This window comes from Oryctolagus cuniculus, chromosome 13 (genome assembly GCF_964237555.1).
Source record: "Oryctolagus cuniculus chromosome 13, mOryCun1.1, whole genome shotgun sequence".
NCBI classification, from domain to species: domain Eukaryota; kingdom Metazoa; phylum Chordata; class Mammalia; order Lagomorpha; family Leporidae; genus Oryctolagus; species Oryctolagus cuniculus.
Window position 1 is genome coordinate 45,059,366 of NC_091444.1, and position 14,170 is coordinate 45,073,535.

General features: G+C 36.9%; 1 protein-coding gene across 1 annotated transcript in view; it reads left to right on the forward strand.

Annotated features, from left to right (window-relative positions):
• Positions 1–14,170, forward strand: part of MALRD1 (MAM and LDL receptor class A domain containing 1) — a 397,632-nt gene that overhangs the window by 98,315 nt on the left and 285,147 nt on the right. Inside the window, exon 15 of the mRNA XM_008268638.4 lies at positions 6,239–6,326. Within this exon, the coding sequence (XP_008266860.3) occupies positions 6,239–6,326 (88 nt within the window). The remainder of the gene's footprint in view (positions 1–6,238; positions 6,327–14,170) is intronic.

A 14,170-nucleotide genomic window follows, 5' to 3' on the forward strand; every position in this document is an offset into this window, starting at 1 on the left:
ACCTTGCATTAACATGGAGTACTCTGTTTGATTTTATCAAGTGATTCTTTTAGCTTCCTTTAAGACACAAAATTAAGATATGAAAAAAATGAAATCAGAGATTCTGTACTCTCTATGAATTAATTGTTCAAGATAGTAAAAATGGGGTCCAATTTAAGCAACTGTGTATTTCTGTCTTTTGAATAATGAATATACAGAATTTTTTTTTATTGAGAAAGAGACACAGTAACAACCAAAATTTTAATTAATTTTTCAAATTTTCAATGAAATGGCCTAGCATTATGCCTGGCCAGTAATACACACTCATTAGATTTTTTTTTATTAAAAGAAAAATTCAAAGATTTTTCAGGAAAACTCACTTAAAATGAAACAAATTTAATAGGACTAGATTGTAAATCAAGTATACAGGAATTGTTTAGCTTAATGATTTCAACTGAAATATCAAACTCTATGTGTGGCATATTCAGTTAAGACATCAAACCATGTTATAAAAATGTCAGTTCAACTCTCTACTTTTTATTACAAGCTTTATTAAGATATAATTGACAGACAATAAAATACAGATGTTGGAAGTTTTAAAACCGTCACCACAATCGAGATAATGAAAATATTCTTCAACTTCAAAAGTTTCCTCATTATGCTTTATAATACACCCCTCTGGCCTTGCCATTCCTATCCTTTAACATCTATTCACCAACTTTCTGCCACTATAATTGATTTATGCTTTCTAAAATTTTATATACATAAAATTGTACAATATGTATTGTTTTCAGTCAGCACAATCATTAGTCCCCTAGATTTGTTTTATTAAGGTATATGAACTTCATGAATTTCATAAATACAACTTTAGGAATAAAGTGCTTCTTCTCACTGTACCTACCCTCCCACCTACACTTCCACCCTTCTTCCTCCCACATCTCCTATTCCCACTGTTAACATTTTACTAAGATCTATTTTCAATTAATTTTATACCCAGAAGATTAACTCTATACTAAGTACAGAGTTCAACAAATGGTATGAAAAAAAACCTGTTCCTCAACAGTTTGTTGATTTCTCTTTTGATTTATTCTGTGATCCAGTGTTCATTCAGGAACATATGGTTCAGTCTCCATGTGTTTGCATATGTTCTAGAGATTCTTTAGTTGTTGATTTCCAGCTTCATTCCATTGTGATCAAAGAAGATGCATGGTATGATTTTGATTTTTTTTAATTTGCTGAGACTTGCTTTATGGCCTAGCATGTGGTCTACCCTAGAGAAAGTTCCAAACACTAGTGAGAAGAATGTGTATTCTGCAACTGTAGGATGAAAAGTTCCAGAGATAGCCATTAGGTTCATTTGGTCTATAGTGTCAACTAACTGTGGTTTCCTTGCCATTTTCTATCTGGTTGATCTGTCCATTGCTGAAAGTGGAGTATTGGAATCCCCCATTATTATTGTACTAGAGCCTATGTTTCCATTTAGATCCATTAACATTTCCTGTAAATAGACAGAAGCCCTATAATTGGTGCATATACATTTATTAGATTCATATCTTCCTGTTGAATTGATCCCTTAATCATTGCATAGTGCCCTTATTTGTCTCTTTTTAAAAGTTTTTGAGTTGAAGTCAATTTTGTTCGATATTAGGATGGTGACAGAAGCTCTTTTTTGGTTTCTGTTAGCATGGAATATCTTTTTCCATCTTTTCACTTTCAGTCTGCATGTATCTTTGTAAGTGAGATGTGTTTCTTGTAGGCAGCAAATAGATGGGCTTTGTTTTTTAATCCATTCAACCAGTCTGTATCTTTTAACTGGAGAGTTGAGGCCATTTACATTCAAGGTGACTATTGATAAGTAACAACTTTGCCTTGCCATTTTCCCATAAATATTTCTATTTTTTATTTTGGATTTCCTTTGTACTTTTACTGGGAGAGTTTCTGCTTTCACCTTCTTTCATAGTGATGACCATGTTTCTTTGTGTGTAATACATCTTTAAAGATCTTTTGTAAGGCTGGATGAGTGGTGACAAATTCTTTCAATTTCTTTTTTATGGAACGTCTTTATTTCACCTTCATTCATAAAGGAGAGTGTTGTAGGGTATAGTATTCTGGATTGACATTTTTTTCTCTTAAGACTTAGAATATATCTTGCCATTCTCTCCTAGCCTGTAGGATTTCTGATGAGAAATCTGATGTGAGTATAATCGGAGATCCTTGGAAAGTAATCTGGCATTTCTCTTGTGCATATTTTAGAATCTTTATGTTTTACTGTGCAGGGTTTTTCTACAATGTGTCATGGTGAGGATCTTTTCTGTTTATGTCTATTAGGAGTTGTATGTACTTCCTGTACTTGGATGTCCCTTTCTCCAAATTAGGGAAGTTTTCTGTGATCGTTTCACTAAAAAGGCCTTTTAATCCATTCTGTCTTTCCGTACTTTCAGGAACTCATGAGACCCATATGTTGGTTAGTTTTATAGTATCCTATAACACTGCTTTTTAGTTTTCTAATTTTCTTGTCTTTTTTTGGTTTGACTGTAAAATTTCTAGAGATTTGTCTTCTAACTTGGATATTCTGTCTTCTGTTTTACTGAGTGTGTTGTTTATGCTTTCCACATAAATTTTTATTTGATCCATTGAATTCTTCATTTCCAATATTTCATTTTGATTTCTCTTTAAAATCTCAATTTCATGGGAGAAATTTTCATTCATGTGATGTATGGATTTTTTTAATTCCTGGATTTGCTTCTGATTACTCTCAGTAATCCTATGATCAATTTTTTGAATTATGTTTCCAGCATTTCTTCAGTCTCTTCATTTTCACTTACTAGTATTGAAGTTCTGTTGTGTTCCTTTGAAGGCATCATGGTGTCTTCCTTATTTTTGTTACTTGAATCGCTGCATTTATATTTCAGGAGCTCTGTACAGTGCTCCAGTGTGAGGGGAATGTCCAAAGTGACACCCAAATTGGGTGTGGTAAAGCTCCTCTCTTTTCTTTTCTTTTTTTTTTTTAAGATTTTTATTTATTTATTTATTATTTATTTGAAAGTCAGAGTTACACAGAGAGAGAGAGAAGGAGAGGCAGAGGGAGAGAGAGGGAGAGAAAGAGAGAGAGAGAGAGAGAGAGAGAGAGAGAGAGAGAGAGAGATAAAGGTCTTCCATCTGCTGGTTCACTCCCCAGATGGCTGCAATGGCCAAAACTACACAGATCCAAAGCCAGGAGCCAGGAGCTTCTTCCTGGTCTCCCACGCAGGTGCAGGGGCCCAAGGACTTGGGTCATCTTCTAATGCTTTCCCATGCCATAGCAAAGAGCTGGATCAGAAGTGGAGCAGCTGGGGCCGGCGCCGCGGCTCACTAGGCTAATCCTCCGCCTAGCGGCGCCGGCACACCGGGTTCTAGTCCCGGTCGGGGCGCCGGATTCTGTCCCAGTTGCCCCTCTTCCAGGCCAGCCCTCTGCTGTGGCCAGGGAGTGCAGTGGAGGATGGCCCAGGTGCTTGGGCCCTGCACCCCATGGGAGACCAGGAAAAGCACCTGGCTCCTGGCTCCTGCCATCGGATCAGCGCGGTGCGCCGGCTGCAGCACGCCAGCCGCGGCGGCCATTGGAGGGTGAACCAACGGCAAAAGGAAGACCTTTCTCTCTGTCTCTCTCTCTCACTGTCCACTCTGCCTGTCAAAAAAAAAAAAAAAAAAAAAAAAAAAAAAGAAGTGGAGCAGCTGGGACTCGAACTGGAACCCATATGGGATGCCGCCCTGTAGGCAGCAGCTTTATCCTGCTATGCCACAATGCCAGCCTCTTGAAATTCTATTATGTTACAGTATGGATTTATAATTCATTTGAGTTAAAGCACAACTTCTTCAGTGACTTATTTATTGATATTTATGATATTTCTAGTTTTGGCTATTATTAGTAAATGTGAACATTTGTGTGTGTACATATATATTTGGGTGTGTATGTGTGTGTGTAAATATATATGTGTGTGTATATATATATATTTATTTTGGGTAAAACGCAAGAGTGGACTAACTGGAACATGTGGAAAAGTTTTTAAGACACAGACTAAAGTGTTTTGAAGTTCATGGTTTTCCTTTGCTGTCTGTTATTGCAGGTAACCGCTTAACTCCCTGTGCCACAATTGTCTTTGATAATTTTGAGATCTATACCATTTTTAGATCACTTTCAATTGAATGGTTTTACTTCTCATTGTGGATCATATTTACCTGCCTTTTTCTCCCTCTATTTTTTCCCATATTTGCTAATTTGTGACTGGAAGTCAGATATGGTATATTTTACCTGTATAACATCAATAAATGGCCTTTGCAGTATCAGATGGACTATATTTTTACCAGTTAGGCAGTTGCATGGACCTTTCTCAAGTTGATTTATTTCCTCAGTTACAAATCAGGAAGAAAACCCTGGTAGACCTCAAGAAAGATGGAAAGTTTGGGGGAAGATGACAAGGAGTTTGAGGTCAACAATTTGACCTTTGAAAGTCTCTCCTTATACTATGACTTCAGTAAATATGAGGATACTTCAAAAGGCCCATGAAGAAATAGAAACTAAATTGATTTTAGTAGAACAAAGTTTTGAAATCCATTCATAATTTGTTATGCAATTTTCAAGACCCATTATATGCATGGACTTCAAGTTTTCTAATTCTATTTTCCATTAACTTTTTGAAATCTCTGTATATTGTATATGGTATTATAATTTGCAAAACAAAATAAAAATTTGAACTTGCACATATGGAATTTATAGGGAAAATGAAATGGAAACATATATTCTTTGAAAGAGTAGGAAGAAAGGAATGTGATTTTTAATGCTTGAAGTCCTTTATTATTTAATTATGGCCAGATTCCTAGTAAGTATGCAACATATTTGCATGAGTATTAAAGTAATTCATCATGATTAATTTTATTATAGTAAACCTCTACCCTAATCACAATACATCATATACTATTGTCGTTTGTCAATGTTTTTTATCTTACTTGGGTTTTGGTGGAGTCACAGCCCCTGTAATAGCACAAATGTCATGTGAGTTAACTGTGATTAATGTGGCTCCAAAAGAGATCTAGTCAGAATTAGCCATTTTCCTAAAGTCTTACAGAGTGAGTTCTGTGTGAGAAGTTTTAGGAATGTACATCGGGGATGGATGTTTGGTACATTTCTTAAGACACCATTTAAGATGCCTACATCCATGTTGGAGTGCCTGTTTTCAAATTCTGGATCCACTACCCACTCCAGCTTCACATAATGTGCACCCTGTGAGGCAGCAGCTCTCGACATACACATGAGACTTTGACTGAGTTTCTGAGTTGTTGCATGGTCCAGCCCCAATTGCCGTGGGCATTTGGGAGAGTGAACCAGCAGTTGGGGGGTTTTTCTGTCTCTGTCTCTCTATTTGTCCTTCAAACAAATTTGCAAAAATAAAAATTTAAATGTACATCTTAGCAGGTAATGCTGGTGTCAAACTGGATTTCTAGAAGAATGAGATGTTTAATAGCATGGGAAGCAGCAACTTCAGCAAAGGCAAAGTGGGAACAGAGGATAATACTTTGCCTTGGAGGATCAGAGGAAAGCAAAGCAAATCTAGAACTAATTATTGAGCATTATGGGGAATACATATCAATCTGATATATTAAAATTTCAGAAAACTGAAACTTATCAGAAACAGATTGAGTTCATGAGTCTAATGGACTCATTAAGGCTCAGAGTTTCCTGTTACTGGACATTTTCAAGAGAGGCCAGATGAACACTTCCAGAGACTTTTGAAAAGTGTTTTGTTAGTGGCTCAGGAGAGGTTTATATTTTTTTAAAGACTTATTTATTTATTTGAAAGTCAGAGTTACACAGAGAGGAGAGGCAGAGGGAGAGAAAGAGAGAGAGAGAGAGAGAGAGAGAGGGAGAGAGAGGTCTTCCATCTGCTGGTTCACTCACCAACTGACCAGAATGGCCAGAGCTATGCTGATCCGAAGCCAAGAGCCAGGAGCTTCTTCCGTGTTTCCCACGTGGGTGCAAGGGTCCAAGGACCTGGGCCATCCTCCTCTGCCTTCCCAGGCACATTAGCAGAGAGCTGGGTCAGAAGTGGAGCAGCTAGGTCTCGAACCAGCACCCATATGCGATACCAGCACTGCACGCAGTGGCTTTACCCATTATGCCACAGCACCGGCCCTGAAGATTATCTTTAAGTATCTTCTGAATTCACTTCTAAGTACCAGATTAATTCTCTTACAGTTTCTGAAATTTTCTTTATATTCCTTTTAGATTTTGGTGGAGGCTTCAGTGGGAGATGGCTTCACTGGAGATATTGCAATTGATGATTTGTCGTTCATGGACTGTACTCTGTATCCCGGTAAGAGAAAAATTTCAGTGTATGAGTATTTTTAAATGTGTTTACTTGAAAAATATGCAGAAGCAATCAAAAGTTTATTTTCACAAATGTCCCAAGATACCCTCTTTTATTCTGTTTTTCAAATCTATTAATGATGGAGACATTTTGTGTAAATCTTTCATATTAAATAGTATTCACATTTTTGAAAACATAATAAAGAGGTTTGGATCAGCTAGGTTTCTAACTCATATATGAAAAGTGCTGGGAACTCATGCCTGAAGTTATACTGCAATTCTGTTATATTTGAGCAGTTATAATAACCAAAGGGGTTACAATTCTGTGACACCATGTTGGAGACTTTACTAAACTCTCAGTATTCTTCAGTGGTGTTTCATTCTTGCACTACAGTATACATGTTCTTAAGGATTGTTGTCAACAACTTCCTTTACATATTATAGATTTACAAAGGAATGTGTTTTCCAGATTTCCAGATTTATATCTCCATCTCCAAATTTTCCCCTGAACTCCAGACTAATCTCCTACTCAGCATCTCAACCAGGAAGTCTCCTAGGCATCACAAAGATAGTGAGGAGAAATAACCTAATGCAAACAACTCAACTTTAAATAGCGTTATCTGCAAGTATCTCACTAAAAAGGCCTTCTAATCCTTTCTCTCTCTCCATGCCTTCAGGAACTGCTAGAACCCAAATGGTTTTTTTTTTTTTTTAAATAGTATCCTGTAGATTCCCAACAATATTTTTTAGATTTCTTTTTTTTTTTTTGACAGGCAGAGTGGACAGTGAGAGAGAGAGAGACAGAGAGAAAGGTCTTCCTTTGCCGTTGGTTCACCCTCCAATGGCCGCCACGGCCGGCGCGCTGCGCTGATCCGAAGGCAGGAGCCAGGTGCTTCTCCTGGTCTCCCATGGGGTGCAGGACCCAAGCACTTGGGCCATCCTCCACTGCACTCCCTGACCACAGCAGAGAGCTGGCCTGGAAGAGGGGCAACAGGGACAGAATCCGGCGCCCCGACCAGGACTAGAACCCGGTGTGCCGGTTCCGCAAAGCGGAGGATTAGCCTAGTGAGCCGCGGCGCCGGCCATCTTTTAGATTTCTAATTTCCTCTTCTTTTCTTTGGTTTGAGTGTATACTTTCCTGTGCTCTGTCTTCTAAGTCCGATATTCTCTCTTCTGTTTCACTGACTCTGTTTTTAAGGCTCTCTAATGTGTTTGTCGTTTGATCTATTGAGTTCTTCATTTCATTTTGATTTCTCTTCACTATCACACTTCCTGTTCTACTAGTTTCTGCATTTCATTTTGATTCCTCCTTAAGATTCATTTTCTCGAAGGATATTTTCTATCCTGTCCAGTACAAGGAGTCCATCTTCAGCCTGAGTTGTCAATTTAGGAAATCTTCCATATGACAGATGTGCAGGTGGATTGGTTACCCTGTGATTTAGCAATCTGGAAGATCAGATCAAACCAGGCTAATCTTTGCTTCTTATTAAGTTAAAACTTCAGTCATTTCCATTTCACCTTTGCAATTTTTGTTTCATCTGCAAAACTTCTAGCATTTTTTGCTTAAAGAGACAAATCCATATTTGTTTTTAAAATATAAATTTGTATTCCAACATTAGCCTTATTAGAAGTAATCATAGACAAAAAAAAAGAAAAAAATCATAAGCTTTGCAACAGACTAAATGCTTATGTACCCTTCTCCCTGTACCTCCATCCCTCAGTCATTTAATGTGATGGTATTCAAGCAGGATCTTTATGATTAGAACTAGATTAGATCATGAGGTAGGACCCTCATGATCGGATTAATGTGGTCATAAAAAGAGAAAATAAAATTGCTTTCTGCTGTCTGAAGGCCATGTGAGGACATAACCATACCATGTGATGAAGAACATCATGCTGACACACTTACTTGAGAATCCCACCTTCTAGAACCATGAGAAAGAAGTGTTTATCCTACCTATGCTATTTTGTTATAGGTTCCTGACATAACATAGGCTTATTATCCTAGATATATTTTATTATTAAAATTGTTCAAAATTCATTTTTGGTTAATGAAAGTTTATGTAAGACATAAAGTCATTTCTAGCATCACCTGAGTTAAAAGCATGACAGGAAGTAATGCTCTAAGTCATTACAAAGTTAAATAAGTGGAATTCATGTTCATTAGATGAAAATAAAAAAAACTGTAAATTGATGAGAACAAGACAATGAATCTAACAAAAAAGAGCTGGAGTAAGACACTAGAATGGTACTTTAGATGAAAAAAAGCATTTAAAAGTATTTAATTAAAATTATAATTTTAGTAATTTGTATAATTCAGTAATTTACATAACTTTGATAATTAGGGAAAAATTAAAATATCAAGGAATTATCATTTCATACCCATTATACTGGCAAACATTTAAGAAGTCTGATAATGCCAAGTATTACCTAGAATGTGAGGATATTCAGCATTTCTGGGTAGAGATGTGTTTTACAACCCCTTTTGGGAACAAATATTTAAGCTGACTAATCATCTGTGACTGTGCAATTTCATTTCATTGCCTGTCTTGGAAACCCTCTAACATTGATTCACAGAAACTGTACCAAGATGTCCATTTGTAGCATACTTTATGAATGAAAACTTCATATGTAATTTTACAGACCTTTTTAAAAATAGATATATGAGTTATAGATGATTTATACAAGAATATTCAACTGTGGGTAATCTTTTACTTGAATAAAGCAGTTAAAATGAATAGATTAATTCTCCATATATCAAGAGCTAAATGTCAAAATTATATTGGTGAAAGTGCCAATTAAAAATGTATGATGAAATTATAAAATATAAAATTATTAATTATAAACATATAAAGACTTCAAAGGCACACATACTAGTGTATGTTTGAGTAGAAAATACTTTGGTGATAAGAATGCAAAAACATATATGGGAAGACTCAGTATTGTAAGATGTCAGTATTTCCCAACTTAAACTATAAGTGAAATAGGAATCAAAATTCTAGCAAGGTATGTTGTAGGCAAACTTATTCTAGCATTTATATGGAAAGGCATAAAATCCACAACAGCCAACTCAATATTGAAAGGGAAGAATGAAGTGATATAGAGAGGTCGTTGACAAGGAGTTAGTGTTCATTGGATATAGAGTTTCTGTGTTGCAGGATGAAAAAGTTCTAAAACTGCTGCACACCAATGTGAATATGTTTAACACCACTGAACCGTATACTTAAAAGTAGTTAAGTAGCAAATTTACTCTTACAGATTTTTGTCACAATAAAAATAGAAACATGTTGGAAAAATTAAAGTTGGTACAAACCAGTATTTGGATAAAGGTTCTCTTTGGAGGCTGAAGGAGTGGCAGAAAGAGAGTGAATGAGGTGTGGGTTTTATGTAAAGCTTTTCTCTTTCTTTGTTAGGATAAAGTTTTGAAGAAGAGCTATAATAACTTCCTTTAGTCTTGGTGGTTTGGTCATATACCTATTAGTTTCTTAATTTTTCTCATTGTTTAAAGTGATTCACAGTTAAATACAATTTTTAAAAAATTGACATAATTGATCCTGGAGCAATTCAACTGAATTATCCTTTTTTTCAAGCGCAACTGTTTCTGAATTTGTGGAATTAGTGACAGTCAGTTTACTGGACTTCTTTTCTACCCTAAAATGTTCTTCTCTGAAGTGAAAAATAATAAAATCAGAAATGATTAAGTCCTGTGTAGTTTTGACTTAAGTGTATGATAGTGCAGGTATTAGGCTGTAGTATAATCAGTACAGAACATTTTATATGTGTTTCATTTAGCTTTCTGTTGTAGTTTCTTTGTATTAAAGTAAGATGATTAATTGTAAAGGCCTCTTCCCATAACTGCACATAATGTATGGCAATGTCAAAAGTACCAAAACATCTGAGATCTACCTCCATCTAAGTTGTTCATTCTTCTAGTGACACAGTGTTTACCCTGAACTTGGAATGCAGATTTACTTATTCTTCCTTGAAATTAGCACATTTAAAGAAGGCTGCCTAAAATAGAGCATTGAACCTATTTCTCAGTATAAATGACAGTCATCTCTGAAAGACTCAGATCTGCAGAAATGTTCTTAAACTAAAACCATATTGCCTAACACACGGAATAAGCCAGCTTGGGTCAAGATGTGCTAAAGTGAGATATTATACCATCCTGATTTAGCTAAAGGAAAATACTCCTTCGAACCCTTCCAAATTATGACACTTTCTTGGTTGCATTCTTGATATGGAATCATATTTGTCAACTTTTTGTCACTATTACCTTCACCTGAAGAGAAAGAGATTTACTAAGGGCATGTCACCTGCCTAGATTCAGTTATGGGTGAGGGCCCCATGGCAGATTTCATGTGACGTGGTAGGATTGTATTTTGGAGCAAACAAATCTGAAGCCTGGAAGGAGTAAGAGTTGGTGGGTCAAGTTAGCTCCTTTTATAGCAACCTCTTGTGAGACTACCAAGGGGTAACTCCAGAGCTTTCTCACACCTCTAATGAACTAAGGACTTTCCACTAGCCCCCACCTCACATAGGTTCCACCACCATTCAGTAACACCAACCTGGGCTCTGAGTCTCTAATCTCATGGATTCTTTGGGGGGTGTTCAAACCATGGCAAGGGCATACCCATAGAAATAATGTTTCCCTGTATTTTCTATTAATGTATTTTTGTTATGTAATGTTTTCAATAAAACTGCATAAGCAAATTATGCTCTGAAAGCTTATGGCAAATTAAGTTAGGAAAAGATTTGTTTTTAACAGCTTATATTAAGGCATGGTGGGAGTGATTTTCAAGGTAATTTGTTACAAATGTTCTACTGAGGCATATAAAATATGTACCAACCTGTCCACTGAAAGTTTTACTGTTCTCAATAATTTTATAGTTGTCGATAAATGCCATCAGAATTAACTTTATATAATCCTGTTGTAACTTTGTTTTGAAGTAGTTTTTTCAAGTTTAGTATATTTCTTTTAATTCAGCTATGCCTTTCAGAATGTTAAAAAATAATTAAATTGTTTTCCTTGTTAAATAGTCTCAAATTTTATTATGGAAGTATCAGGCTTATATGGGAGTGGTAAGTGTCCCCTGTAAATGAGTTTTTTTCTTTTCTTTCTTTCTTTTTTTTTTTTTGACATGCAGAGTTAGAGAGAGAGAGAGAGAGACAGAGAGAAAGGTCTTCCTTTTCCATTGGTGCACCCCCTAAATGGCCGCCATGGCCGGCGTACTACGCCGATCCGAAGCCAGGAGCCAGGTGCTTCCTCCTGGTCTCCCATGCGGGTGCGGGGCCCAAGGACCTGGGCCATCTTCCACTGCCTTCCTGGGCCACAGCAGAGAGCTGGGCTGGAAGAGGAGCAACCGGGACAGAATCCAGCGCCCGGACCGGGACCAGAACCCCAGGTGCCGGCACCGCAGGTGGAGCCATGGCGCTTGCTGAGTTTTTTCCTTTTTCCCCTAAGTAACTTCATTGTGGGTGTATCTAATTGCAGGGGTTTGGACTCTCTAACCAGCTTATGGTCTGTTTTTTGAACTGTTGTCATTGACTCTTTATCCTGGGATAGAAAATATTTCTTTCCTTGGGCTGATGCCGTGGCTCACTTTGTAGCCCTCTGCCTGCGGTGCTGGTTTCCCATATGGGCACCGGGTTCTAGTTCTGGCTGCTCCTCTTCCAGTCCAGCTCTCTGCTGTGGCCCAGGAAGGCAGTGGAGGATGGCCCAAGTGCTTGGGCCCCTGCACCGCATGGGAGACCAGGAGGAAGCACCTGGCTCCTGGCTTCGGATTGGCGCAGCGCTGGCCATAGTGGCCATTTGTGGAGTGAACCAACAGAAGGAAGACCTTTGTGTCTCTCTGTCTCTCTCTCACACTGTCTATAACTCTACCTGTCAAATAAAAAAAATAAAAAAAATTCTTTCCTTACAAACTGACTCCTTCTCTTTTACTTGCATACATATAATATATATGCTATCTCAGAGAGTAGCGTAATCATCTACTGGTTAATCCATTCATTGTCTTGAACTCACTTCTGTTGGTACAGCACACTTTTTCTTGGGTCTTAGTCCCTGCTTTCCTGTAGATTGAACTCTTAGGTAGCCTTGTATTCCTGGTTTATCTTTATCTTGCTAATTTCTTCCCAGAGGAAGGAAATATCACACTGGATTGGTGAATTTGTAAACAAAACCAGAGCATCCATACCTAGTTCCTCATTTCTTCTTTAGTTAATGAAGCTAACCAACTATAAGAAGCATGAGATCTGGTCCACATCTCATTGCTGTGATTCTGCACATAGGCCTGAAATGAGATTATAATTTAGAGAATTTATGTTCTGCTTTTATACTTTAAAAGATCATTTTTATATGGGTACAGACCATTTTCTCAGTATTAGCTTCCTAGATAAAAAATTGATATTTTTATCTATTATCTGACAGAGACTTTAGTGTTAATTCTGAATTGGTTCAGAACTCGAGCTAAGGAAGTAGTACTTACTGGACTTTCCTCAAATTCCCAACCATACGCAGTCCTATAGCTATTGGATATTTAATATTGTTCAAGTCTTCTTTTCCCTCTAAATTATCTCAGCTTTGGTTTATTGTTTGCTTGGATTAAAGAAAGAACTTAACTCTTTTGTCTTCCCTTGTCAGAGCCACTTCCAATTCATCCTCCGCATTAATGCCAAAAATATTTATTGAAATAGAAATTCTGTATCTTTGTATTTATTTACAGCTTTGAAAATTTAGTTCAATATCCTGAGTTGGTCTTAACCTGGTTCTTTATGACCTAGTAACTGTCTACTCTTTGGTTCTCTATGTGTTGACTCAACCACATGTATTTTATCATATCACAAATATTCTCTTGCCAAACTCTCATAGTATTAAAAAATTCTATATATTTTTCTGCTCCACACAAGCTTTCCCTTTTAAAATATTTTTATTCATTTTATTTGTTTCAAAAAGAGAGATAGATCATTCTCTCCCTTTTTTATTCTATCAGTTAGTATCACACAAACAGGACTAGTGTCTGCTAATACTAACTGATAGAATAAAAAAGGGAGAGAACGATCCAACATGGGTAGTGGGATACACAGCAGGCTCATAGAATGGCAGATGTCCTAAACAGCACTCTGGCCTCAGAATCAGCCCTTAAGGCATTCGGATCTGGCTGAGGAGCCCATGAGAGTATTTTAGGCATGGAAAGCCAAGACACTCTGGCCAAAAACAAAAACAAAAACAAAACAAAACAAAACAGCAACAACAAAAAAACCTAAATGAAAGATCTATATGAATGAGATCCCAGTAGAAAGATAGAAAGAATGGGACCATCAAAGAAGGAGGTACCTTTCTCTGAAGGGAGGAGAGAACTTCTACTTTGGCTATGACCCTGTCTGAATTACATCGAAGTTGGCAAACTCAAAAGCCTTCCATAGCCTTGGCAACTCATGACTAGAGCCTAGGGAGATTACTGACGCCATAAACAAGAGTGTCAAATTGTTAAGTCAACAACAGGAGTCACTGTGTACTTACTCCTCATGTGGGATCTGTCCTTAATGTGTTGTCCAATGTAAATTAATGCTATAACTAGTACTGAAATAGTATTTTACACTTTGTATTTCTGTGTGGGTGCAAACTGATGAAATCTTTTCTTAATATATACTAAATCAATCTTCTGTATATAATGATAATTGAAAATGAATCTTGATGTGAATGGAATGGGAGAGGGAGTGGGAGATGGGACGAATGGAAGGGAAGTTATTGGGTGGGGGAGCCGTTGTAATCCATAAACTATACTTTGGAAATTTATATTTAGTAAATAAAAGTTTTTTGTTTTTTTTTAATTTTTTATTTTATTTTTT